The sequence below is a fragment of the Panicum virgatum genome, chromosome 5K, assembly GCF_016808335.1.
Source record: "Panicum virgatum strain AP13 chromosome 5K, P.virgatum_v5, whole genome shotgun sequence".
NCBI lineage: Eukaryota > Viridiplantae > Streptophyta > Magnoliopsida > Poales > Poaceae > Panicum > Panicum virgatum.
The window spans coordinates 57876636-57903637 of NC_053140.1; the positions used below are offsets into that span (position 1 = coordinate 57876636).

Here is a 27002-nt window from a genome sequence, read left to right on the forward strand (position 1 = left end):
CCGTCTGTTGATTTCTTCATGTCCTTTTGATGAAAAAACATGGGAGAAATTTCAGCAAGTATTTTTTTTGCCAAGGGGCCTGGATCCCATTTTATAAAAGCCCGGCTTTTACAACGAGCACTCTGGAGGAAAAGAAATTTACAATAAAATCCGTCATCCCCATCCTCCAGAGATGCAAATTTGCGTACAAGACCCTCAAATCATTCAAATTTAAGAATAAAGTTCTTGGATCTTCATGCATAGCTCCTGGACATCGCACCTCTTCTGAATCCGCCAGCGTCGGGGAAGAAGCACACCGTCCAAAAGAGCAGCTCGCCCAAGCCACCCGACGAGACCCCCAGTTTGTGGAAGAAACCACAGAGGAGGACTTACTGCCAGGCATCGATGCCGAGTAAACGGTCTCCCAATCACATCGGCCATCATCGTCGAGATCGAGGAAGAGCAGCAAGCGATCCACCATCACTGGTGAAGACACCAGTGACCGGAACAGGAGTCTGGCGCCGACGACAGAGCCGCCAACGCAGAAGGAAAAGCTCACGGGGGAGCAAATTAGATCCATCCCCTTCGCAAGAAGATAGACCACAGAGATGGCGTCGCCCAAGAACATCCCCGAAGAACATCCGGCTACCCAACTCAAGGCAAACTCTAACCAGGGGAAGAGAACAACTGTCGACTCCCCCATTATTAGAGTAGAGCAGATGCACCTGGCCTCCACCGCAGCAGGAAACTCGACGAACTCGAAATCCCCGCCATGATTGAGTCCCGGCGAGCAAAAGCCCCAATCCGACACCGATGCCGGAGGGGAAAACCATCCTACCCTACCTAGGATGAGACTAGATAGAAGGAATATGTACACCGGCCACCGGATCTACCGCTCTCCATCACCTCCGGCGCCTAAGAGGCAGCCTGACGCGGTGGAGAGGCGGCGGATCCGGTGCCGGAGGGGAAGTCACCTCGAATTCACCTCTTCTACTGTAGCGAGAGGAAAAGTCGAGAGACAGCGCCTCGAGCGAGTTAGCGGACAGACGGATGTGGGAAGCTAGAGCTGCCAGCTGTGGAGTTAAGCTAAAAAACTGGAGCTCTGAAATGAGAATCGGAAGAATGAAAGCGAAGCTGCGTTGCATTTTGGAACATTTACAGAAACTGCTAAAAGCAAAGCAAAGCAACCACCATTCGCACTGCCATCAACTTGCAAATTACATATTGCCCCGGAAAGAAGAGGGAACAGCAAACTTGTGCCCTCGAATCCCATCAACATCAAGCCATCACTACTTTCGGTGAGGAGAAGACGACCCGCATGCGGAAATAATAACCGGTATTATGATTATGCCGTAAGAAAATCATGTCACGACTCGACCTGCCCCTTCCCTTTGCTTGTACAACACCCCAATCCAAACAGGAACCCCGGTCTGAACTCGGAAAGTTACAAGGACCAGGTGAAAATTGGCAGCTGCCAATCAAGGCCTTTCTACACGATGCAGTACAACCTGTAGATTGCTTAGCGACCAAACCAAGGCAAATTCAAATACAGAAAAGTCTAACTCCTCTCGCATGTACATCACCGCTCACAAGATAAGTACAGCTGCTATACAAATGCGAGTCAATACAGACATCTGTACAGAGAGTCGAGATTGATTGGTTCCAGATGCACAGCTAGTCGTCAGAGCTTCGGAAAATCAGGCTGCATATTGGAGCGAAGAAAGGGCGTCCAGACGGTCCAGTGGAGTCAGTGGCTCAAATATATTGGACTGGACATATGTGGATCTGTAGTTCTGAATCTCTGACTGTAGAATAGCCTTATACCCTTCATATGTACAGGTAACAACACCCTAGTCGTCTTTATAATCTTCTTCTGTACAGGTAATGAAGATCTCAGCCCACTTTTCTTCTAACATGATAAGACCTAGAACTCGTTGTCATGAACATGAAGGGGTTGCTGACCCTGGTTCTCGCTGCTCACTTAGCTCCCTGGTAGTGGGAGGGAATTGTCCACGATGAGAAGCTTCTCAGGATCAAGGGGCCCATTTTCAGTGTCAACGATTCGACTATGCCATTGTAGACGGTCTGCATCCTTCTTAACTTGAAGAACAACATCAGCTCTGTCCCGAACTATAGCGGCGCCCCCTGGCTGGAGAATGCGGTCCATCTCAACCAGAATGTCAATAATCCCGCATCTGAAAATAGCTTTGGTGAGGGAGATCTGAGCTAGAATCAATTTAACTCTGTGCTATGTAATACACTAATACTAGAACTGTCCATGTGCTTTGTGAAAACATTCTGTGCCGTTCTTTTCTCTTTCAGAGGCTTGAACATGGCCAATCATGAGGGGTCAGTGGGTCACTTACTTGTGAATATGTGAACTGAAGATTCCATTAGCATGTATTAGATCATATGTCCGTGGATAAGTAGAGAAGGCCTCGCACCTGAAAAATATATTAAAAATCAAGATGGTGAGTTATGCTTATTCATACCATACTGCATTATTTATTTCAAGAGAAAAGAGTTTTCATTGAGATGACCAGTCTGTGTATGTTCCAATCAATCCACGCTCATAGATGGCACCAAGAGTATTTTCTGTTACATTAGTAGGAATGACATTCATGACCCAAACTGGATACTTGGACATAGCAGCTGCAAATCCACCAAAACCAGCACTCATGTCTATGACATTTCTGTATGTTCCATTTGATAAATATTTTAGATACGTTACATAGAAATTAACCCTTTTCTCCCAAATCAAACTGTCATGCTTATATGTCTGAATGGACAACTTCATTTCCCCACTGGATATCCTTGGTGGCACTGCATCAAGTCTTTTAGGCCACTTTTCCATGGCACCATCAGCACAACCATTAGCATGTTCAGCCCTTGGAAGACATGTTACACACATTGAAATATTCATATACCTGCAACGTAACAAAACTTATATTTAATGAAACTTTCATGTTGGAAGAATTTAATGACTGAAAACTTCAATGCAAGAGTCCTTGGAACACAAAAGTGCTTTTCTCCCAGTTTGGCAGAAATTGGAACACAATGGTGTTGTACTAGTATTGTACTCGTGTTAATTTTTTATTATCTGTACTGTTAACTCTCACAAAATATTCATGGAACTACATTTTTGACAAAATAAACTTTACAACTACATATGAAGTTCAGAAATCACAACAGAACATATGCATATGATGATGTGGTTTTAAAATAAGTTTGTACTGCAAGGCAAACTTTAGAAGAATCAATGAAAACAACTAATTACTTTGTACCAGAGTCATGTGCACATATCACAAGAATACCATGAAGCCAAAAAAAAGAGGATGAGGTGGTGCCATTGTTGATAAGGCAATAACATTGCAACCTTTTTGCATTCTATTTCAATTTCAGTGCATGTTCAACCCCTCCTCAACTTTCAAATGCAAAAGATAGCCAAAGCTAAAATCTGCATTACTCTGTTTCATTGCGATTGATTGGAAATATAAAGTGACAAGGAGACAAGATGACCTTACCAAGCACTATCTGGGTCTTCTCTACAGAGTGGTGATGATCCTAAGAGCTTTGATTGGTCACAGTGGAGATGACAAGTTGGCTTTCTCCAAACAGTAATCGTGCCCTTCTCAGACAGCTTTGTCCAATGAAGCTTATTCGCGATATCATCCATAGTTAATTGCTTATCCTTGTCTTTGGTCGCTTGATTTGAAATATTGTATCCATATTTCCAGCTGACGGGTGGCCTAGAGAAAACCCAATAGCCACCGGGTTGGAGAAGGCGGTCAATTTCCAGCATATAGAGGCCATCTGGAATCAGCTATAGGTGAATGAGAACAAGAGCACTCCACTACAAAACTTTTATTGACATCGACATACTAGGAGCTGTTCTGTTCAGTGTTCACTGACGTCAACATTCACCAATAGGAGATTCGCTTTGAAGAAAATTACTGATGTGATAAGTGCAATAATAAACTAGACACTGTGAGAAGTATGCTTTGTCAGGCATAGCATGATATCTTGAATGTCCTACCATGAGCAGTCCATGGAACAAAGCAGTCCGCGCAGTGCACCATGTCGAAGGACCGTGATGGATATGGTAGCCTCTGAGCGACAAGCACTCCGATCATCGCAGGCAGTCCACGCTCCAACGCAAGCTGCACTTGTGCTCCATATCTATTCTTCGGAGCAATGGACATGGTCAGTACGCCATAGTTCAGCAGGTCGTCCCCAAAGCTCGCAACCTGTCAGTGACTCACATGAACAGAGAGAAAAACATCACAATCAAACAGTTTTAATCCACTCTTCAATCGAGCAGCGTCTCAGTTGCGAATAGGAAAAGCTCTGATGCAAGCCCTCACCCCGCAGCCGATGTCCAGAGCCGTGCGTACCACGCCGCCGCGGAGCGGCACCACGCGCGCCAGCTGGTCGACGTAATTCCGCAACCCCTTGCCCTTGTTGAACACCAGCCACTCCCCGGCACCGCGGACTGGGTCCTGGTCAGCCGCCACCTTGGCCGAGGGCAGCAGCGGGAGCTCCACGTTCGCGTACCGCGCGCGCTCACGCCGCGCGGGCCACGGCGGGGGCGGGCGGTACCCCGGCGGCGGCGGGACGCGGCACTGCGGCGGGGGCGGCGGAGGGTGCGGCGGGGGGTCCTTGGGCGGGTGCGGAGGAGGCGGCGGGCGAGGAGGGCAGTGGCGCTCGCCGGAGGGGGCCTCGTGGCAGGGGACGAGGTGGGTGGCGTTGGGCGGGCACGGGGGAACGGGCGGGGGCGGCGGGGGGTGGTGGTGCTCGGGGTCCGGAGCGGGCGCCGGGGCTTGGGAGGCGGTTGTGGATGCGCTGGCGGACGGGGGGAGCGGCGGTGATGAGGAGGATGAGGGGACAAGGTGGGAGCGGGGGACGACGGCGGATATGAGGAGGAGGGACGTGGTGGCCGCCGCGACGGCCGCGGCCGAGAGCGAGAGCGCCCGCGGCAGCGCCGCGACCACGGCGGCCGAAGACGGCAACGACAGCGGCATGGCCGCCGCCGACGCCGCGTATCACTGGCCTGGCTGAGTATCGGATGCTCCAAGTGAGCGCGTGCGGCGAGAGTGGAGTGGTGGGCACTGGGCACCGGGGCCGCGCCGCCGTGTTCGTATTTGAAGAGGCAGGGGAGCGAGCGGTTGCTGCCGCGCGGGCCCCGGCCGTTGGGGATTTCGTGGGACCCGCCCACCAGTGGCACGTGCTCTCGTTCAGTCCGCCACTTTGCGTTGCGTCTGTCCATCAGTCCATGGGTGCGAGATCTTCAGACATGGTTTTTTTCAAAAAAGAAAATCTTTAGACATGTGAAATTCTTGTCTGTTTAAAAAGTTTGCCGCACGAGTTTAAAAAGTTTTAATTAAAGCAGCGAGCTGCAATGGTCAAAAAGGTAATTAGTAGTACCCGAACAACGATGTGACTGCACGGCTTTAGATTTTAGGAGGGGAATCAATCGCGTTGAACCGTACGCGCAACACACTGCCAAAGTGACAAGTCCAAAAGGAGGCCGTGGTACGTCTCATCCAGTACTGCACTGCACGACGATCGAACCCCAACCCACTGTACCTAACGCATCTTCTTCTACCACGGCACCGAGCAGGATCCGGGTCGAAAACACCACGCGCCCGGCGCCGCCTGCTTCCGTTCGTTCTCCACGACGATCAGCCGATGATCCACGGCCGTTGCTTTCGACGGCGACCCGCCATGATCGTAGCATCGCTTGCAAGCAAACGCAGGACCCCGTCGCGCGGCCGAGCGCGCTCTCCGCGTCGCGGCGCGGCCGCTAGCTTTGTTAGCTTGCGAGTTACGGGCTGGAGCGCGCGGCCGACCGGTCGGAGTCGCGCCGGAGACTTGCGTGCGCGGGGCGGCGACGGCGATAGGCGACAGCGCGCTCTCGGCTGAACGAGCCAGTGATCCGGCCACTTCTCCTTTTTTTCCGCGCCGCGTCGCCTTCTCCGCCGTACGGTCGCAACGAAAAGACGAGGAGAGGAGGTCATCATCCTCTTCCTCCATGGTCTGATCTTTCGACGTCCTCTGTCGCCTGCACGTCTGCTGTGCCTGTACGTGTTCTCCTGGCTTTTCTGCCGCACTAGGTTGTCACTTCTCGGGGCATGCGAGTGGCGTCTGCTCTGAGAACGATGGCGCCGAAGGACTCCGCGTGAGTTTTGACGGCACCAATCCGGGCGGCGAGAGGTGGTGCCGGCGAGGAGAGTGGGGGCTGGCCACTGGCCGTGCGCCGTCTGGTTCGCTGGAGCGTCACCGCGGACGGCGACGGGCACTAGCTGCGTGCAAACATTATCGCCGAGCTCAGTCGCCGTCTAATCAGAGCAATGGCGGCATAAGAAAAGGGCCCCTTTTCAAAAAGGTATTCACAACAAAACATGTGGGCTCCGTATAGATAGCTCGTGTTGTAGGGTGGTTTAATTTCTTTGTCGGTAAATTTGCGTGGGCAAAAAAAAATTACACGCTTTCAGGCTTCAACCAAGAAAAGGCACCGGCTTTATCTTTTTTTTTCATTGATACATAATCTCAGTTGCCTTACATTTATTCAGGCATGAAAGTGACGACAGCAAAATTAGTTACAAGTTGCGGTAAAAAGAACTGATTGAAATACAAGATATTTTTTTTTTACGAAACAAAGAACTGGTTCAGGCCAAAGAGACCTTATTACTCTGCGCTTTCATCTTGCAGCTCGTTATTACTGGGAATTTACAGCTGACAAAGCTCGGTCAGCTACTCGGTTGCAGATTTCCGCAGGGATCAGATTGCAGTGCATCTATAACAAGAACTGCCACCTTATTTGTAATCTACTAATCTTCTTTGTGAGAAACCAAACTCTATCGTTGGATCCTTGGACCTGGAGGCATGTTAGAGACCGTACATGGCCAACCTTCCTGCATCGGTGAAGTCAAAACCTCAATCATGTGCCCTGATGCTTCAGCTCACTCTCATAGTCGACAGGTTGTGCGCTATCCTAGCAAACTCGCATAAGATCAAATGAAAAAAGTCTTTTGTTGATTCCCTTGGCACTCTTGTCGCCGGACCAGCCATTCAGGTGCTTTTGGGGGTGGGGGTGGGGGGATCAGCTGATAAGTTAAGACTCATCTTCAGTGGAGGTTTTCACGCTTTTACGCTGATAACGAGGGAAAAGCATTCGCCTGATCTTCTTTTCAGCTGAACGTTCCGAGAGCGCCTGAAACCAAATATTCCAAATGATTATTCTAGGTTCCATTAAAAGAACCAAGGTGATTTGAAAATTATAAGCCCAATAACTAACCTGAGCATTAAATGAAAATCGAACAGTCCTAGCTTCCAAGCCAGAAAAGGCTCTTACATCAATACCAAGACTGTCAATGCCGATCAAGCTTGCCTCCTGCAGAACATATCAGATCGCAACACAAAGCTTACACTAAAGGAGCACTTGTCTTATTGGAAATGCAATAGTGAGAGACAACACCATGCCTAACCAACATACGAACAGGTAATATCATAATCACAGTGCAAATGACGTGCTTCTGAACAAAAGGTGATACTGCAGATATATTTAAAGTCCTGTCATTGCAGAAGTCAGTCACAGCAACTAAACAAGAAAAAAAAAACCTGCACCCTACTCCTTTTCACAATGAAACGATGAATTTGGACATATAATAAAAAGGAGAGCATTCCATGCATAAGATGAATAAGGCATCAATGACAACAAGCACACCTCGACAGTAAGACTCTTTTTCCTGCGACAGAGTGACCTGAGAGCCACTGCACACTGATCACTGTTTTCTTCGATCCGTTCTATAATCGCTGAAGCAGAGTTTGCAAGAATGTCTGGTTCTGAATCTTGAAATTCTTGTGGATCAATCATCAACTGCAGAAATCCATGGAATATAAGAAACTGTAATGAACACAGTACTGAGAAATGTCAAGTAGTTATGCTCTATTCTGAAGCAACATCACCTGCTTGCCATACACGGAAAACAGCTCAATTGTCATTATCTCCAGCTTGTAGATCATTGAATCAGTGCTAGTTCTGGTATCACTGAAGTCAAATCTTGACTTATCATCATCTGAATATTTGCTTAGCATAAGTCAAATAAAAGTTGATGAAATGTGGGTAACTGAGGTGCAAGATATGAACCAATTAAATTACCAACTAGGCGATCGGTTTCAGAAATTGACTGAGTTTCTCTGTTGTATTCATCTGTTTCATTTACTGCATCAGAAGTGGCATTGGATTGAAGAATAACATCGAGAAAAGAAAAGAAGACTCCTCGCATCTGAATTTTCTTGTAATTACCTTTCCAGTCAGATGAATAACCATCACTCTTGCGTCCGCCATGAAACAAGGTCCTCAAGTAAGATTCTTCCTCTATAAAAGCAGGTCTCAGATATCCTACAATAGAAACACCATTTGATGGACTATCCATCTTCTCCCCATGATTTTCATGAACAGCCTGTATAGTAAAAGAGCAGGTCATGTGATTGCATAGTTCTCTGCAGCTTGTGTGGTTTGATGTGACACATTTAGGGTTGTGCTCTTGATCGCTAATGCTATGACTATGAGGCATGCTTTGTTGAAGCTTTTACTCTACAACAAACTGATACATGAAAGTTCAGAATAAATAAAAGAAGTTCAGGTTTGCATATCTATAAAAGCCACAGTATTATTCAAATATATTCTATTTTGGAAGAGCTTTTATCCAATACTAATTTATGGGGGGAAATATTCAGAGCAAGACATCAAACTGCTTTTTTCCTCTTAATACACAGATACGCAGCTCTCCTGCGTGTTCGAGGAAAAAAAAAGACATCAAACTGCTGCGATCTTTCTATTATTTTACTGATACTTTCTGCCCCAATTGAGAGATAACATACTCTTGAAATGTGCCAAATCGAGTAGTCTAGGCTGTTAAATGGTTCACTTACAACTGTTCATGACAGCACAAAATTACTAGACCAATCTGAAGCACAAGATGTTCATTAAACTAATCATTTATAGGATCTTTGTTAGGTTGACCATTTTCACTATTTCAAGGGCTGCTTGTTTGTGGTGTCTGCACTCTCCAATAACTGTTTATATCTTACCTTTGTCAAACATTTAGCAAAGTAAACAGGATGTATTGCACGCATTGTTGCTGGCATCCCCCATTCTATAAGAATATCAGTTATTTCTGTATCAATCTGTGACATTTGACAATGGAAACATTAATAATGACAGGGCTTATTGCTAACAAGAATAATGACAAATAGTACCTGCTGAGAGCAGGAAAATTAACTTTCTTAGCAAACCTTGCTGTAGTGTTCATCAGGAACGTCCATAAAATTTTCACCATCCATGTAATCACTGAAATCATTAATCGCCACACTACTTTCCCCAATAATTGGTCCATCCATTCCAATCAAAACTGTCTGCAATCGAAACGTCATTTCAAGTAAGAAAATAGCCCATCAAAGCACTGATCCACAAAATTTTCAACTTGAGAGTAACACTATTTTATAGCAAGACAATGGCATGTTGACTGAAGCACTAAACTTGCAAACTGAAAATGAGTGCAACCGATTAACATTGCATTGCTGACCATAGAATGCATATGTGCTTACACAGAGAACAGAAGGGAAAGAATGATCTTATGTTGTGAAGATTGGTCCTTGAAGGAACAACTAACATGCAAAAGAACGATGATGCCAGGGCGCCAGGCACATAGACTCTAGATGCTATGACTGTACTCCTATAACTTTTGGTAGAGAAGAAGGGTTCAAATTTTTGCCTTATTCGTAATGGGTACAAGGTTAGCAATTCAGGACTACTTGACTTGAGCCCTAATAAATAATATATGAACTACACAAACTTATATGGCTATCCCTAATACAGGGAGTATAAAACATATCTACAAGGAGACACAGTAAAATAGCATCTTACCACAGGATTATTTGCAGTATCATCCTCCAAGAGGTTCTCGCTATCAGGTACTTCAAAGAATATGTCTGTAAATACGTTCTCAACAGGTTAGCTTAGTTGAAAAAAGCGCTGCTAAGGCTCTATTATACATTTTTTCATGCATTAAGGCATTACCTCCATAGTCATCAATAACATATTGAAACTCTGACCAGGCAACATGTCCATGAGGTTGATTGTGCACCCTTGCAGGAAATACAAGCAATCCCTTGCCATTGGCCTAGACAGATGGAGGATTGGACCGTCTAGCTCAGATTCTCAGCAACATATCTCACACAGATATAAATCATCATTTTGTTTGTTATACAGCTAGAGGAATTTGTGTAAGTTTTTAGAGAATACATTTGGATTAGTTTGAGGAGCTTTAAACTCTGGTATCAGGGTATCCTTATGCAATATTAAATGGAGAATTTTAGTCACAGCAGGTTACCTCTACTACTGTTCTAGCTGTTTCGACATCTGTCAGTAGCAGGTCCTTCTTCGTTGGACGTTCTTTAACTTCTTCAAGAGGATGATAACCTCGATCCCTTGTGTACTTCGAATCTGGCACTGAGTCTGAATAATCAGCAGCCACACGAACCTTGGTTAGGGATGAGTCCTGATTAGTTGGCAACCAGCAGGGCTGAATTGGTCCAAAAGGGTTACGGCATCCAAAACTGCAAGAAATGGTTGCAGCTGTTAGTTTCAAACTGCAAGGAAGCCATTTAGAGGAAGTACTCCCAATGAGGGTTGGAAGGACCTTAAACTAGATAGGTCATGAAATCTCCGGGAGTTAAATGGGGTTTTGACCCAGTTTAATGTGGCTCCTGCCACCATTGCACACTCCAGCAGAGGACAATTCAATGTGCTCTACAAAGGTAAAATATAATTGTCAAGACAAAAGAAACAAAGAAAATGCTGTTGGCACATGTACTTAATTAAGAAATATGTTTGCAATATGGATGATTCTGCATAGATAGTATTTGTCTCTCAACTACAATTGTACATAAGGGGTAAAAAAGGTTCTATTCATATAAACCGAGATAATTCCTTGAGAAATGAGAACATCGGCTCTTTCTGAATGTGTGAATTGCCACTCACGCTCAAAGAGATCACATCGAAACCGATGCCAAATTATGCTATCTTTAATCCAGTAAGCCTAATTCCTGAACACCATGTATCACGGTGGGCCCCGGTGGATCAGAGCAGTTTACCAACTTCAGCTGTTGCAATGAACATAACATTACGAACATCATTCTAAAAAAAAAAATAGTAACACCAAAGCGACTCAACCAAACTCTCCTACTGATTATTGGAACTAAATCATTCAGTGAGCAGTCGCGCTACGAAAGAGCTGCTGCACTGATCAAGGAACAGGTCCCCTCTGTTCTCCAAGCATTCAGAACAGCATACACTTCAAAAAAAGGAAACATCTCCGGGCGCCACCGTTGTATGACCAGAATAGTTCCAGTCGCAACAGTGGCACCGCTGGTGCTGAACGCAATCGAATTCGATACGGAAACGGCGGGATCAACGGCACTCACCGATGAGACCGTCCACCTGGAACGAGGAAAAACAGGGGCGCAGGATCAAGCGGAAGCGGGGGTGCGGGGCGGCGAGAACGGCAGCTGACGGCCTGACGCGACGCGGCAGCCTCGGCGCGGCGGCACACCCCGGGCGAGACGGATCACCGCGTGAAGTTGCCGTCGCGAGCTGCTCCTTCCTAAGTTCCTCCCCCCCTGGCTGGCTTCCTGCGCCGGCGCTGCGCTCTTCCCTTTTTTCCCTTCCACTTCGGGACTGACTGAGGACGAGAGAGCCGCCAGGAACGCAGGGCCCTTTTGGTAAATTTGCTCCTCTCTCTCTCTATACACACACGGCGCAAGGGTACTACTTGTGGCCCACAAATAGTAGTACAGTTTATTGCTTCTGCTACAGTGTTTCTGACCTCCATCCCCGTTTTATATTGCAGATTATTCTACCAACTTCTTTTAAAAAAAAGCTTAAGACAGGCAAAAACTTGGCGATTAGCAAGAGCATGGTTTGGTCTACCCCCACCTGGCCACCTCTGAGGCTATCAGGGCAGTCCCAACCCAGACTTTATTATTAGAGTCTAAGCCTCAAAAACTCCATCACAAGAAACTATACTTCCCAATGCAAAGTGTGTTATTTTGGTTTATATGGCCCACTTATCTCTCTCACATTCATTCTTGATTTGCGTGAAGACTTGGATTCTTAATAAGACTTGGAGTCTTGATTTCTCTCTCTTCCATAAATATACTGGCACATCAGCAAAACACAATAAATAGAAGTCTTAGACTCCATAGTAGAGTCTGGGTTGGGACTGCCCTCGGCATATGGATTACCGGAGTTGGTGGGACTTGGAATTGGATCTCGAGGTAAATTCCGCATTAATTAGTGTTCGTTGGCCCGCCCCATGACCGAAAACAAGGATGATGACGACGATGGGGGCGGCTTCCTTCCCGCTTTGAATAGCACGTGCAGCGACCGACGGCCGCCGCACCTTACATGTGGAACGGCATCCACGATGCAGCACACTGCACCAGGGATACGGCGCCGGGTTACAGTAGGTTGCAGTCTTGAAGCTGCTGGTGTAGGTGTACTACTGCAGACTTAACCACTACTGCTGTGATAGATCATACAGGATTACTAGCTCAGAACAGCAGTTACCGAGACATTTTGGGCAGAATTTGCTAGCTAGCTAGTGTTGGATTTTGATTTTAGAAAAGCTAGTGTTGGATAGTGACAGTCGATCCCGTCAGCAGATGGAGGATTCGAGGCGTATGGATGGCATTTGGGGGAGGGAAAAGAACAGAAAAGAGAAGGGATAGCCGGATAGGAGTAGCCTGTATGATCTGAATGGATGTGCGTGCCATCCTAGCCTCAGAGTCAGAGCAGGCAGCAGCCGGCGCAGGGAAGGAAGGAATATGTCACTCATATTCCGTTGGCATCAAAGCTCCAGGGCTTCCGGCCATCCTGCACTGCAACGCCAGCCGCAGGCTCGTGATCCGCTCACAAAAAACGCCCGAGGCCGGGCTGTTTGTTTCCGCCCGTTCTGGCTCGTACGCATGCCGCTTTTTTCTTTTCACTTTGGTCGCTTTTCTGGAAAACGATGGGCACGCCGCACGCCCAGAGCCCCTCTCTCTCTCTCTCTCTCTCTCTCTCTCTCTCTCTCTCTCTCTCTCTCGCCTACGTGCTCGAGAAAGACTACGACACCGATGGCAAGACAGCTTCTACCACTGCATGGTGTGGGTGTGGGCTCCTAAGAAATTCCATACTGGTCTTTCAAAAAAGAAATTCCATACTGTGAAGCCATCTTCGCATGGAGTCTTCACAGCTGAACTACCCATGCGATGCGATGTTCGCAAGCCTTCTCGTAGGTACTTGGAAACAGCTCTTACGTGAAGTGGTTGCATTGCAGAATTGTTGTTCTTGGAGAACATGTTTTTGGTGCGACCGATCATGTCTCCATCGCTCCATGAGCGGCATGTTGGTAGGCGCCGCCCCGCCGCATTGATCGCGGTGCTGCACGCTTTGATCCTCAAAGTTCGATGGGGCAGAGCTTTTTCAATCTTTTTTTTTTCAGTGGGGCTGATACGTCACTGGCCCAGTGACGGGCTGACGGCCTAGCCCAAAAGGTAGGCCCAACAAACGCCGGTTCAGCACGGCCCAGGCCCACCCAAACTGCCCGGATCTTCTGCGCCGGGCAGATCCGTCGCGCGGCAAAGCGGGGCTTGCTTCCGAATCAGACCGACCAAGAGGCGCGGACGCCGAGCGCCGCTGACGTCGAAGCCGGGATCGGCTCACCGGCGACGCGGGGACAATGCGCGTAGACTGCCGGACACCAGGATCCTCCCTCCGGTGAGTTCTCGGAGCCACTCACTAGTCCGTCTCGATAGGCCGCCGGCCGCGTAGCATTTCCTCGCGTGCATCCGCGGAAAAAGATGCAATTGTAGTGTGCTCAAATTTTTGGTAAAGATTGTGTTGCCTATCTGCTCGGTGTTGCGTCGATTTTTATTACTGCGAGGTAAATATTTTAATTTCAGTCAGCTTTCAACCCTTTTTTATTTCTGGTACTGATAGAGAGGAGATATCCCTTCTGGATTCTGAATCTCGTTTCAGAAACAAGTCTTTGAGGGTGATTTCTGGTACTGGTAGAGAGGTAGTGTTCTCTTTTTTTTTTCAGAAACAGAGGGTGATTTCTGATTTGTTCCATTTCCTTTCCTTCACAAGTAAGGGCTGAAACACAAAAGGTCATAAAAAAAAACTGCAAGGAGTACACACCACATATATATTGGATTGGTAGAGCTACTAAGAAAGCTCATCGAACTTATGATTACATTGCTGAAATAGCTACAAGCAATAAAATGTAAACTGCAACATCTCTAGACAATGCAATAAACAACTCTAGAATGCTGAGATGAAAGCACAAGCCTCCAGCTGTGATTACTGTCGATAATCGAAATAGGCTTCAGCTCTTTCGGTTATTCTTCTCAAGCCTGGCCCTGGAAGGAGAGCAAGTCATAGTATTATTTATTAGCATGGCATGTCACTACACTTTGGGAATATGATTGCTTTCTTCGAATTTTAGTTCTGCATTTAGGGTATGAGCCATCTTGGAACATTGAAACTGATACAGTGTGCGATATCATAATGCGTAAAGTTTAAGATGGTGCGCTTTACCATAAAGGAAAACTTACACTTAAAGACCCAATGTTGATACTTAAGATAGCTGATCTATCGGCGGTGGCAATTGAACGGAGTGCAGAGGTGGCGACGACAGGGCTCCAATTGGAGGTGGTGGGGAGTTGTGCTGGTAAAGTGGCTGTGGAGATGCTGAAGTTACTGGCGGAGACTTTGCATGAGGGACTTTTGGGTGTAGATGGTCTGGAGTATTTGGAGGTAATTGTGGGGAATACTGGGCAGGTGGCGGTGAAACTTGATAGCTATATGGAGGTGGTGAATACTGGTGTGGAGGTGGAGAGTTATAGTAGTACGGAGTTGCCGGTGATGATGGTAGAAGTGGTGACTTGTGGATGTATGGCGGTGGGGGATACTGGTAAGCTAGCGGTGGGGGTACATTGTTGTACTGGTATTGTGGTGGTGGAGAGTTGTAGTAGTATGGAGGTGGTAAATACTTGTGGGATGGTACTGGAGATTTGACGCCTTGTAGAGGTGGTGGAGATTGGTAGCTGTTTGGAGGCATGGACTGTTGGTAAGGTGGTGGTGAAGCATAGTTGTTTAGTGGAGGTGATGGGTACTGGTAAGCTGGAGGAGGAAACTGGTTAGAAGGAGGTGGTGAATATTGATAAGGCAATGGTTGGGACTTGTGGCTAGCCGGAGGCGAGTGATACTGGTAAGGGAGAGGCGGGAAATTGTAGGGATGTCCCGGTGGTGGCATGTGAGGTTTCGAACATTCGGAGGTCTTCTTTGATGCAAATGCCATTATCTGGTTCGCTTGGAGAACCACCTCATCACTTGATTTGGAGTAAACACGGAGCCCAGACATATTTAACTCAATTGGCACATTGCAGTCCGATCCTCCTGGTGCTCCATGGAGCTCAACCTTACACGAGTCAGCCCCATAGTTGTTGCTAATTGGCAAGCCCTTAAGGATCACACTGTATTTGCCATTGCTTTTGGTGTAGCCAAATGACACGATTGCTTGGTCATTGGCCTGGCAAGTGACCTTGACCATGGCTCCTGCACCCAGATCATTGTTAATGAATAAGTATGAAACTCAGAAGGACATTTAGGGATAATTCGCAATAAGCCAGCAACTGATGTTTAAGGAGGATAACTATGAGCAAAAGGAAACGATGACCATAAGAACATGGGTGATGATAAAATTTCACCTTCCAGGTGCTTCTTCTTATGGGATTCTTCTGGGTGTGCCTCATTGAAGCATCTATAGCAGTAAACCTTTCCTATCGCCTTAATAACAGGAGCATATGTGGGTGATGTGGAAAGAGAAGGCGGTGTAAAGCTGCTCGCTCCCTCACTGTGGATTGCAAAAGTGACAAACAGCATAGTGAAGACCAGCCATAGGTGACCCTTTGGCTGGTCTGGCATGCTCAGTTTCATGGCTAGATAGTGCTTTGTCAAGTGAGAGCAGGAGAGGATGTGAATGGTTTTGGCTTTGGTATGGATGGCTATTTATAATGGCCATGTTCACAAGGTTTGAGGAACGGAGAGAGAGCAGGTAGGGGATGGAGTGTAGGGGGTCAACATTATTTTGCTTCATCTAACTTGATTCTAAAAGGAGCACATACAATGCCTACATTTTTTTTTGTAGTGGATAGCAAACTGTAGAAATTACAATTTTCTCTTTTAAGATGGCATAAATATGCTTATGTATATTTTCTACTGTGCAGGAAATATATGAGAATACAAACACAATCTGAGTTAAGCAAACCCAGTATTGTAAGTCCTCTCATTTATAAGCTGGCCAGAGTAGATTGAGGTGGTTATTAAAACGATAAAACGACGAAACGAATAGAGGGTAGATTTTAACGAAACGATGGACGTTTTAACATTTAAACGGACGTTTTAACGTTTAAACGTCGATTTCACAAGAACTTTTTCTCGTGAAAACGTCGTTTTCACGACGTTTAAACATCGTTTTAATAACCAGGTTGAGGTGTGAAAGGTACATCGTCTTACATAAAAACTGACAAGATTTCGTCTACTACGAAGAAATAGGCTGTGGCAAGCCACAATACCAAACAAAAATTTGCCGAGATGCCCTAGCCATCATCCCCTTGTAGGCCAAAGTGGCCATGTGACAGACTGACAACATGGGAAGTACAGTATTTTGTAATGTTAATACCACCGGCATCTGATTCTCCATTTTATGCAAAGTTGTCACTTGGCAGTAATGCCGTAGAGAAATAGAAGTTATTCTGGAAAACATGTACCATATGCCAAGCTACGTTATGCTGCCCTTTTTCCTTATAGTGAGAAATTGCTTCTGGTCACCTGACTGCAGTTCCAGGGCCTGAACATGTACGTAAAAGCCACAAAGGACCTTTGAAGCTACCCTTTCATCAAGTCCAGCTGGTAAGTCGCCTGGGTGATTATACTAGAGATCAAGAGAACTATTGCCCTCATTTTCATCCAGCAAAAGGTCTGGCATGTGCTGATTCAACTGCTCAGACATAGCCCACTGACCAAAGGATAGGATAGCAGCCAACCAAATCTCAAGTCAAAAAGGCGCATGCCCGGGGTCAGCTCAGATGGTTCAGGCTAACAAATCCGTCCTGCTCCATCTCCACTCAAGAGTTGAGCAGGTTTAACTAACAAATGATTGTTCACTTGTTGGTTTGTTTCACTAGCATGCTGTTTAATAATCTTTGCCAATCCCTTAATACTTGGATTGTTTGACTAGCATGCTATTTAATAATCTTTTCCCATCCCTTAATACTTCAATTTGACACATAATGACGTCAGGGACAGGGAATCAAAGCAGAACCGTGACCTCAGAGGCGAAATGCTGGCTTTTGAGGAAACGGGAAGCTCATTTCGGTGCCGAAAAGAAGCGAGTACGTTTGGTTTGGCCGGTGCAGAGTAACAGGTTGGGCCCAATCTGCGGATGCCTTGAACTGGGTACTATCTTCAAGACAAGAGGATTGAGCCCATGTAGAGTTCAAAACTATAAGAACATACAAGACAATGAACACAGCTGGATACGATAGGTAATATTGAACTTTGCTTGATTTCCCTGCTTAGCTTGATCATAATGTGAATGGAAACACTAGACAGTTTGGATGGCGTTAGTCTTCACCTCATGTCAGGTGATCCACCGTGGCTACCACATTTGCCCAATTTACAAGCAGGCTTGCTAGCTAAGCTTCATTTGATTTCTACCCATCTAATGACTTGGTTAATGCTACTAGTTGGTATCCATCTTCTGAACCTGAACCCCAAAATGTCAGCAAGTGAAGGTATCTTCATGGAGGAAACCCCATGGCACTCTTCACAACCATCACCCTCCCTTCAGTTCAGAAGCAACCCTAGCTTTCCTTCCAGCTACAAAGAACTTAAGTAAATGACAAATAACAACTCAATGGTCACCTCCATCAGGAACCCTAAGTGTTACTTATGTCAGCGTACGTTTTGCCATGATGCCTACGCAGCTTAAGTGTCATTCCAGACACTGAAGAGCTGCGCGCCGCCATGGCCAACGCCGGCCATGTTGTCGTTGCTGCTTGCCGCTGCCGCCACCGGTGGAGCCGAGGCCGTCGTCCAGGAAGGCATCCTCCCGCCACCGTAGGCCGCCTCTGCGTTGACTAGGTAGCTCTCATACCCCATATGCGCCGCCCGTTTGCTGGCTTCGTCGTGGTCCCCCTGTGCCCGTGCGTGCACCTGCTCGTGGCTCACCATCGCCGTGGTGGTCGCCGCGGCGGCGGCGCTCGTCGGCATCATGTAGCCGCCGCCGACGGCGCCACCGTTGCTGTCCCCAACCCCGTTGTACACGACGGAGTTGGAGCCGGTGCTATGCTCGAGCGAGGAGTTGTCGATGCTGCCGAGGCCGTGCATCGCCGCCTGCCCCGCCGAGAAGAAGTCGTGCGCGCCGGCGCCCAGGTTCAGGTGGTTGAGCTCCTGCAGGCTGTGCGCGGCCGCGATCACGGCGTAGTCCTGCTCCTGCTTGCACCACCCGCGCAGAGGCTGCGCGTACGGGTGGTACAGGCCGGCGGCGGCGGCGCCCGGCTGGAACGCGATGGTCGGCCAGGCGGCGGCGGCGGCGTGGTAGTGCGCGCCGTAGGCCGCCAGGGCGCCGCCGTCGCCAAGCTGCGAGGCGATGCGGCCGACGTCGTAGCTCACCACGCCGGCATGGTGCTGCGCGGACGCGGCGGCCTCGGCCTCCTTGAGGCGCTTGGCGGCGCTGCCGATGGGGAGCGCGCTGCTGTCCAGGATGCTCTTCACGTCGTAGCGGCTCATGTCGAAGTTGGTGACGGCGTTGAGGCCGCGGAACTTGATCGCCGCGATGTCGTACGCCTCCGCTGCCTCCTCCTGCGTGCCTGCATCATCCACGCAAAAATGAATTGCCATCAGCTTAGCTCAGTCCAAGCACATTAATTCGTGCACTTTGCTGCATGGTATCCATGAACGAAATGACTGCAAAGATATGCATGTGGCATGTAGCTTAATCAGAATCTTTTGAAGGTTGTAGCTTAATTAATTAATCTAAGCTCTGGGAGACGATGCCAGCCTGATTAGTCTACTGGATACTGTGCATGCTCGCTTGTTTCTTATTGAGGCACTAGTGCTACTTTGACCTGATGCACGGGTGAATGGGAGACAACAATAGCACCAGACATGGGATCAGATTTGAAAATGCCACTTGAGGGGCACGCACTAAGTAATGATGTACTACTGCAATGCAACTTGGCATGACTTGACGGTCACATTTTTAAGAGTCAGCATATATATATATATATATATATATATATATATATATATATATATATATATATATATATATATATATATATATATATATATAGCATCCATGTGCATCAGGTCTCTTTGTGAGTATCATATCGTCAGCTGTATAGCTAGCACGCACTTCTCATTGCACTGAGATGGTTAGTTGACTGCAATTTGCTTGTGAACAATTAGAAGAAGGAAAAAAAAACTCTACTTACTGAAGGTGCCCAAGTAGAGATCCTTGTTCCCTGCAACTCGTCCAATCCGTGCTTGCCATCTCCCATGTTGGTGATGCCTAAAAATGCATAGAGTTCAAGTTATACACCACTAACTTTTGCTATCAAGTTCCTGAGAATGCATTTGGCAACATCACTATATATATATATATATATATATATATATATATATATATATATATATGAATTTATACCTAGTTACTCCTCTGTAAATGGATGCACCTCTGGAGAAGCCACTGCTCTTCCTGCAGTCACATATATAGATAGTTAGAATCAAATATGGTCTTGATCTATTAATCTTGCCCAACATAGAGTAATTTCTTGTTGTCTCATGTTAGTAAAAGATTATTATCATAGAGACCGACCTTCTCAGAGAAGCAACAAACTCCTGCCTTGTCATGTGCTTCATTTCCTCCAACTCCTTTTCGTAGTTACTCACCTAGAAATACAAAAACAAATGCCTTTAAGTACAATTACAGCAATGTACATAATTAACAAAAACTTACAGAACCTTCACTCCAGACCACTAGCCATTTTAACAGAATTGAGAAATAGCAACTACATGTTCTTCAGTAGTGTAAACTACATTATATTGTATATACATACCGGAAAATTTGTTGTCGTCGTGGGACCCCAATACTTAAGAGCAGCCAAATCATAAGCCCTAGCAGCTTTCTCCTCTTTGTCATAACCACCTACATATCAATTAAGATGGAACTAAAGTGTGAATGACGAGGAAAGAACCTGCTTTCTTCTACTTGACAAGAAAAACAAATTAAGTAGCCCAACCCGAATCAAGTGAAATCGCGTACCTAGATAGACTGTAGAATAAAGAGTTGAGTTCAATCCCGCAAATCACGATAGTCAATCCAGAATCAGTCAATGAGAAGTAACAATGTCAGTTAACAACATTGGGGGGAAAGATCAAACACAGAAACAGATTTGAATATCACAATAATCCGGCATTATTAGTACCTTGACGACCCTTGCGAGTTTGTCCTTCCCTTCTGCAACTGTTGTCCCACAGGTGAGCCTCGTACCTCCCCGTCCATCTATGCCTAAAACAAATCAAAAGTAGAAGCTTTTTGTTAAGTTCCCACTATACCACAATCATGCCCAACATAATGAGACTCCTAAATCCTAATCACCTAAATCATCAAATGCTAGCATCGGCCCCAACTCATTTTATTCATGCATACTCCTATATAAAAAGAGGCATCAAACGAGAACTTATCTAGATGCAATCGAATGTATCATAGCATCTTGCATTGGTAATGTTTTGTTTAAATTCATGATTACTACTTGATTCCTTGCTGATTTGTGCTAGTTATTAATAATAAGTACAGTGATTCATTCATTGCACCCGGCCCGGCCTACCTGGTCACGCCACGGTAAATCGACGTGCGCTGGCCGAACGTGTCCACCGTCTTCCTCGCCGCCGTCTCAGCAGACGCGCCGCCGCTGCCACCCGTGTCCGTGCTCACTGTTACTAGGGCGCCGGCACCGCCGCTGCCACCGCTGTCCTCCTTCCGAGCGGCGACGGCTCCACCCTGTGCCGACGTGGATGCGCTCTCGGGCGCCCGGCCTCGCTCACCGGCGAGAAACGGCATGCCAGCGCCTTGCGTCCCCGCCATGTTCATGGACAAAGAGAGACCCTGCGCCGCCTGCGCGCCCTCGGCCACCGCCACTCTCGGCTGCGGCGGCGCCGGAGCTGGTTGGCTCCGCAGCCAGTTCTTGATCATGGACAGCCCGATGCTGCCGCCATTGGCGCCGGCAGCGCCAGCTCCACCACTGGCGGTGGCCGCACTGATCATGGCACCGCCGTCATGGACGCCGGCGGATGAGGCCACCATGACGGAGTCAGCGAAATGGAGCGCGGAGCTGGGGTGGTGGTACAGCTGGTGGTAGCCGGCGGAGCTAGCACCTGAGCTCGCGTAGCAAGTGCTGCTACTGCTGGGGATCACGTTGAGGTTGGCCTTGTGATGCTGCTCCGAGAAGTTGATGCCGCCGAGGAAGTCCTCCAGCTTGGGCTCGGAGACGAGCGCTGAAAGCTCCGATCCCCTCATGCCCCAATCTGCAATGTTCAGTAATGAGGCAGTTGAGCACATACGCGCGCCATGTTTAGCTGTAGATGTGCAAGTTATGATCGTCTCGATCGAGCAATATAAAACCTTGGGGGATGTTGAAGCAGACGTCGCCGGAGACCTCGTCGGTGGCGGCGGCGGAGATGAGGGTGGAGTCCGTCTGGGAAGGCGGCAGATCCTGCGGGGAGAGGGAGAAAGCCAGCCAGTTGTTCACAGTAGCCATGGTTGATTATCTGAAAGAGCTCGCTGCGATTAATTTGCCCCCTAATGGATACTACTTGGGCTTCTTGTTAGATTGATAGGGGAAGTAGAGGAGGAGATCAAGAAGCCATTTTGGTGAGTGCAAAGGTTAGGGAAGGGAAGAGGAAGTCAAGCAGAGAGTTTTGGAGCATTAAGCAAACAGTGCTAGTACTGGTAGATATTTATACAACCAGTACACGCCATAAGATTAGCAATGGCACTATGTGAAGACACTCTACTACTATAGTATATATAGGTTGATGGAGTATAATATAAGCATATATACATGTAGGAGAAGTTTCTTTTTAATAAGAAAAAAAATGGAGTACTGTGTGTGCAATACTAAAAAAACAGTGTGGCATGATTTAACTGAACAGAAAGCACTTTTTTGCTTCGGCTTTCTGGGGAAGTCTCCACTATATTTTGTCTCATTTTCCTCAAAACAAGTCTATATGTGTGCCTTTATCAGTACCTGATGATGTATCTGCGCATGCATGTACATGTAGTACTAAAGTGACGACCTTTTACTCGATACTCCCTCCTTCCCTGTTTATAAGGCATACACGTATATCAAGATTCAAACCTTGTCATCTTTGACCAATAATTTGACTATTAAATTTTTATTTTTATAATGCAAATTTCATATGATTGGATTCATAATCAAATATATTTTACAATGATTATAAGTTTATAATCAAAAGTGATATAATATATGATAAATAAATGGTCAAAGTGTTGTTTAGAAGACCGTGTCATGTTCCACCATGCCTTATAAACGGGGAAGGAGGGAGTAATAGTATTAAGCTGTCATGGTCATTTGACCGGAAAGTTGTTGTTAAGAATGATTAACAAATCCTCTTGGAAAAAAGAAATGGCACAAGATCTAAGCTTCACACATTCTATTTGTCTAGGATCTCAATTCGTGAGCAGATGTGCTTGCATTGCATGATCTTTTCAAGTATACACAGGATGGTGCCCATGCACGCACGGGTACAAGGTGTCTGAACATTTATGCATCCAGTTGACATATATAGGAGTATGCATGTATATGCTTCTCCTAAGTACTAGTATATTATTGTTGTGGCTATGAGCCAAAACATTGTTCAAGCCTGCTGAAATGTGCGTGTGGACAATTAGGCCTGGGTCTCTCCTGAAACCCTAAAGCCACTCACAGCTCACCTGCAGAAGCAGTGCGTCCGCAATGGTAATAGCTAGTACTAGCTGCGTAGTCTGTTGATGTGGAGGTGAGAGATAAAAGAAAAGATTATTTTATACTATTGAACCTACACGCTCCTCTCACATGTTCTTGGGCTACGTGAAATAGATAGCTATTTGCTCGTCGCTAGTGACTACTCCCTCTTCTACTTTTTATTGCCATGTCAGAAATAGCTAGCTAAATAGTTAACCATTGCGGACGCTCTGAATGCCTGACATGGTTTTTTACAAAGCCCTAGCAGGCTCACGCACTCGATCACCTCTGACACAAATACACGCACATGTACATACAAGGAGGAGTAACATACATATGTACTGGTGGTGATTTTAAAGATTATTACTACAGTGATGATGTACCCTAAATTTTTTCCTTGATCATAAGTAAGAGCAGTAGTGATTTAAAGAAATATAACAAACTATTTAGCACACACAGTAATGATCGTTGATTTGGAATCAATGGTAGCCCATGCAAGTATGCAATTAATTAACCCTAGATAGGAAAATGGATTAGTCGGTCCCAATCGTATAGTACTGATGAGATAGGCATGCATGATTCATCCAATCAATTGCAATCAAACATGCATGCCCAAATTGGTTTGCGTATGCTCTTCAGAGAGTGCGCACGACAACCGTTGCTGCTTGTCATGCATGCATGCTTCAAGAAAATACTCTTTAAATTGCTTCAAAAGATGGAGGACAGGCCGAAAAGATGAAAAGAAAAGGGTCGAGTTCATGCATGGTCGACGGAGAGGACGCGCCACCTGCACCCTAGAAGAGGACACGAACCCTTGTCTTCCGGCCATAGAAAAGCTTGGCGTTCCCAAGCAGGTCCATCGTCTAGCTCCAGACTCCGCGCATAGAGAAGTGGGCAAAAAAACACCCTAAAAACCTCGCATAGGATCCTCTCCTCCAGGACGATGAATTGTTAACAAGAGCTCTCTCTCTCTCTCTCTCTCTCTCTCCCCGCCAGACCCCAGTACAGAAAAACTAGTGTTTTTTTTCCTCTCTCTCTTTATGGGGGAAGGAGAAGTGGAGGTTAAGATAGGGCGCGTGTGTTTTTATCTAGGTAATTGCACCGCTTGCCTCCCCTTCCCCCGCCTAAAACTTTGACCGTCAAAGCTAGCGGGCTCTAGCTGGAGGCGGGTTCAAACTGACGAGGATCTTTAGTTACCGGCCTATTCATACTACTTATCGGGTTAAGGCGGGTTAATTACTGACTGATGTGCGGCTTTTTAACTGGAGTTCAGTTAATTAACCTTGATTTTTCGATAGTGTGAGAATGTCGATCTGTATTGACAGGTTGGGACTTGGGACTACTTTTGATGAATTTGTTTTTGTGTCGTTCTAAAATAGACTAGCTTTCATTGATGAAATACTCATACATATAATGTTTTTGAAGGAAATACTACTAACGATAATATATATAATGTTTTTTTGCGGGTAAAATAATATATATAATGTTGCTAGTTCAAGTCAAATGTAATTCATGCATTCTGTTACATGAGAATTATTTTTCAACTTTTCTACGGGGTGGGAACCCTTGTTCGTTGTTCTATTGTTCCGCTGCGCGATTGTCAACTTGACAGGCATCCATTACGTCGTTTAATTTTCTAACAGGTTTGACTATATTTTGTTTTCTTTTAAAACGGCATGTTTGACTATTTCGCAGTCCTAGGCCTACCTATACCTTGCAAATTTAATCACAGGCTTGCTAGAGGGGGCTGAATAAATTTATAATTTGAATTTACCGCAAGTAATAGTATTAGAGTTTATTTCAACTAATAATATAAGCATTTGTGAGACACACAATAATCTATTATTATTATTTTAATATAATAGTATTAAAAGAAGCCACCACGTTCACCGAGAGGAGCTAAAAATTACCAAATTAATCGCAGAAAAAGAATATTCACCGTCAGATTTTATGAAGATCTAACGATCCAAATAACCCGAAGAGTCCATGCCAAATACAATTACTAAGTAGCTGAATTTGGAATTAAAAATTGAAGAAGTATGTAGCAATCCTATCCAGACTCTACAAAAGATACCAAAGGATATACTCCCCCGTTCTAAAAAATAAGTCACTTTAGGATTCAATTTTTTTCTAAAAATAAGTCATTTTATCCTATTTAAAAAATGCATGTGCATTTAGTTCTAAATATGAATAATAAATAAGGGCAAACATGGTCGTTTAAACTTCTTATTTATACGTACGTATATGCCTGTGTATACGTATATAAATATGATGGCATGAGTACTTGTAGCATGTGTATGATGCGTTGTTCAGTTTTTGCAAACCGGCCGGCCGGCCTAACACACAACATATGATATATGGTACTGGAGTATATAGAAATCGAGATTTTATGGCTTCTCACGTGCACACACTGATCATAGTCCACCGTCGCTGTCCATTCTTCTCTTGGAACGATAAAGCGCATGTGCGCGTCCACTGGCATGTGCGTGCATGCTTTGCTTCTACTCATCAAGTCGATGTCGATCGATCGCAAGCTAGCTAGTATGGACACTCACACGTGTGGGTCTCCTTGGTTGCAACGCAGGCAGCAGATGGTAGATGAGTCTCTCCTCCATGAGTCCTCGCAGTAGGCCACGTGATCGCCACTTTGCTCTGATCTCTCTCCAATCTCCATCCTCTACCTGCTTGGCCCTCTACCTGCTTGCTTGGCTTGCTGCTAGTGAAGTGTGTGGCATATGAATGAACTTCCACGTAGTAGAAACCAACACAAAAGGTGAACAAACAATATCATGGAGGGAGGAGGGTTTGAAAAAGTACTTCTCTTGTGCCCATATAAGGGCGTCCGCTACGGTCCTCGCCAGCTGCTAGCGACGTCGCCGGCTGCATTTACTCTCCGGGCCCGCGCGCGCTCTCCCGTCGCTCAAATCGATCGGCGACGAACTCCTCGCTAGCAAGCACTGTGCGTATACTGTTCATCGATTAAAAAATAAAATCGCTGGCTCAAATCGCCCGCCGTTGCGGACGCCCTAACCAACAAGAAACTTCTTCAGGTAGAGTATGGGCCTGAGAACTGCAGTTAGATCTCATCACCCTGATAAATCTTGATGTGGCAGGGTAAAGGGACGAAGTGCTTCACAGTCACTACTAGAAGAACTGAAGAACAAAACTGAAGAATGCACACAATTAGTATTCCGTCATTACCAAACTTTTTTTCAAAAAAAAAGATTGTGTGTTATTACATCCATCCAAGAACATGTGTACTCCAGCATGGCAGCTTTGTACGGCGACGACCGTAGTGTGGACTCAATTAATGGACAGGTGCAGGGATTACGTACATACTACTACATGCATACAACAAATAACAAAATCCTTTCATTGGACTCTGAGTTAACAATGCAATACTAGCTACTTCCAAGTTGGCTTGGATAGTTTGAGATGCAAACTAACCAAAGGTTAGTACTACTCCTGTCTAGCGGAGGCCGATCGACCTGCATGGATGGCGGAGGTGATTAAGATTAACAATGGTAAAGGCCTGCGTGCATGCATGGCGTGGATTGCCGTTCAAACCCTAGCGGCTAGCGAGCAGCACGCACTGGCCTAGGAGAAATCAACGGAGAGAGCATGCAGCGCCCGTGCAGGCCTCCTCGTAAACACTGTAAAGATAACCGGCCGTGTGTATAATACTAGCGCACTCCATAATTACTCTAGCTTATTGCAGTTTGCACTGCTCATTTGCTCTGCATGAGAGAGAGAGAGAGAGAGAGAGAGAGAGAGAGAGAGAGAGAGAGAGAGAGAGAGACTGTGGGAGGCAATCCCACTGAAAACACTTGCATTGATTTGGGCAGCTTTTCTGGGAGTAGGGCTAGCTCAGCCGTTTGAAG

The 27002-nt window shown here is 46.2% G+C and overlaps 4 protein-coding genes and 1 long non-coding RNA gene across 7 annotated transcripts; 1 reads left to right on the forward strand and 4 right to left on the reverse strand.

Annotated features, from left to right (window-relative positions):
* Positions 1-49: 49 nt before the first annotated feature.
* Positions 50-5099, reverse strand: LOC120710380 (probable methyltransferase PMT19). Its single transcript, XM_039996034.1, has 6 exons — positions 4344-5099; positions 4016-4226; positions 3504-3792; positions 2520-2906; positions 2346-2423; positions 50-2174 (listed from the first exon to the last, which is right to left on the reverse strand). The coding sequence occupies exons 1-6, from the start codon at positions 4998-5000 to the stop codon at positions 1961-1963; spliced, it is 1836 nt and encodes a 611-aa protein (XP_039851968.1). The 5' UTR covers positions 5001-5099; the 3' UTR covers positions 50-1960.
* A 1376-nt stretch (positions 5100-6475) lies between these two features.
* Positions 6476-11793, reverse strand: LOC120710381 (uncharacterized protein At3g49140-like). 3 transcript variants are annotated; one of them, XM_039996036.1, is made up of 14 exons: positions 11470-11740; positions 11027-11148; positions 10686-10795; positions 10377-10602; positions 10064-10166; positions 9911-9975; positions 9280-9399; positions 9076-9171; positions 8288-8444; positions 8141-8203; positions 7948-8057; positions 7706-7858; positions 7277-7372; positions 6476-7192 (listed from the first exon to the last, which is right to left on the reverse strand). In XM_039996036.1, exons 3-14 carry the CDS (start codon positions 10760-10762, stop codon positions 7094-7096), a joined length of 1365 nt encoding a protein of 454 aa, XP_039851970.1. In that variant the 5' UTR covers positions 10763-10795; positions 11027-11148; positions 11470-11740; the 3' UTR covers positions 6476-7093. The 3 variants fall into 3 exon arrangements, with proteins under 3 accessions (XP_039851970.1, XP_039851971.1, XP_039851969.1); XM_039996037.1 differs by lacking the exon at positions 11027-11148 and having other exon boundaries at positions 8141-8191; positions 11470-11793; XM_039996035.1 differs by lacking the exon at positions 11027-11148 and having other exon boundaries at positions 11470-11755.
* A 1856-nt stretch (positions 11794-13649) lies between these two features.
* Positions 13650-16920, forward strand: LOC120710384. The gene is made up of 3 exons (XR_005689880.1): positions 13650-13804; positions 16318-16406; positions 16584-16920. It is a non-coding gene; the product is annotated as an uncharacterized LOC120710384 (long non-coding RNA).
* On the reverse strand, positions 14201-16065 carry LOC120710383 (extensin-2-like). Its single transcript, XM_039996040.1, has 3 exons — positions 15799-16065; positions 14644-15646; positions 14201-14448 (listed from the first exon to the last, which is right to left on the reverse strand). Exons 1-2 carry the CDS (start codon positions 16025-16027, stop codon positions 14667-14669), a joined length of 1209 nt encoding a protein of 402 aa, XP_039851974.1. The 5' UTR covers positions 16028-16065; the 3' UTR covers positions 14201-14448; positions 14644-14666.
* Positions 16921-17644: 724 nt separating the features above from the next.
* Positions 17645-22125, reverse strand: LOC120710382 (AP2-like ethylene-responsive transcription factor BBM2). The gene is made up of 9 exons (XM_039996038.1): positions 21780-22125; positions 20986-21682; positions 20584-20666; positions 20421-20429; positions 20215-20303; positions 19974-20047; positions 19803-19853; positions 19591-19667; positions 17645-18963 (listed from the first exon to the last, which is right to left on the reverse strand). The coding sequence occupies exons 1-9, from the start codon at positions 21913-21915 to the stop codon at positions 18080-18082; spliced, it is 2100 nt and encodes a 699-aa protein (XP_039851972.1). The 5' UTR covers positions 21916-22125; the 3' UTR covers positions 17645-18079.
* Positions 22126-27002: the final 4877 nt, after the last annotated feature.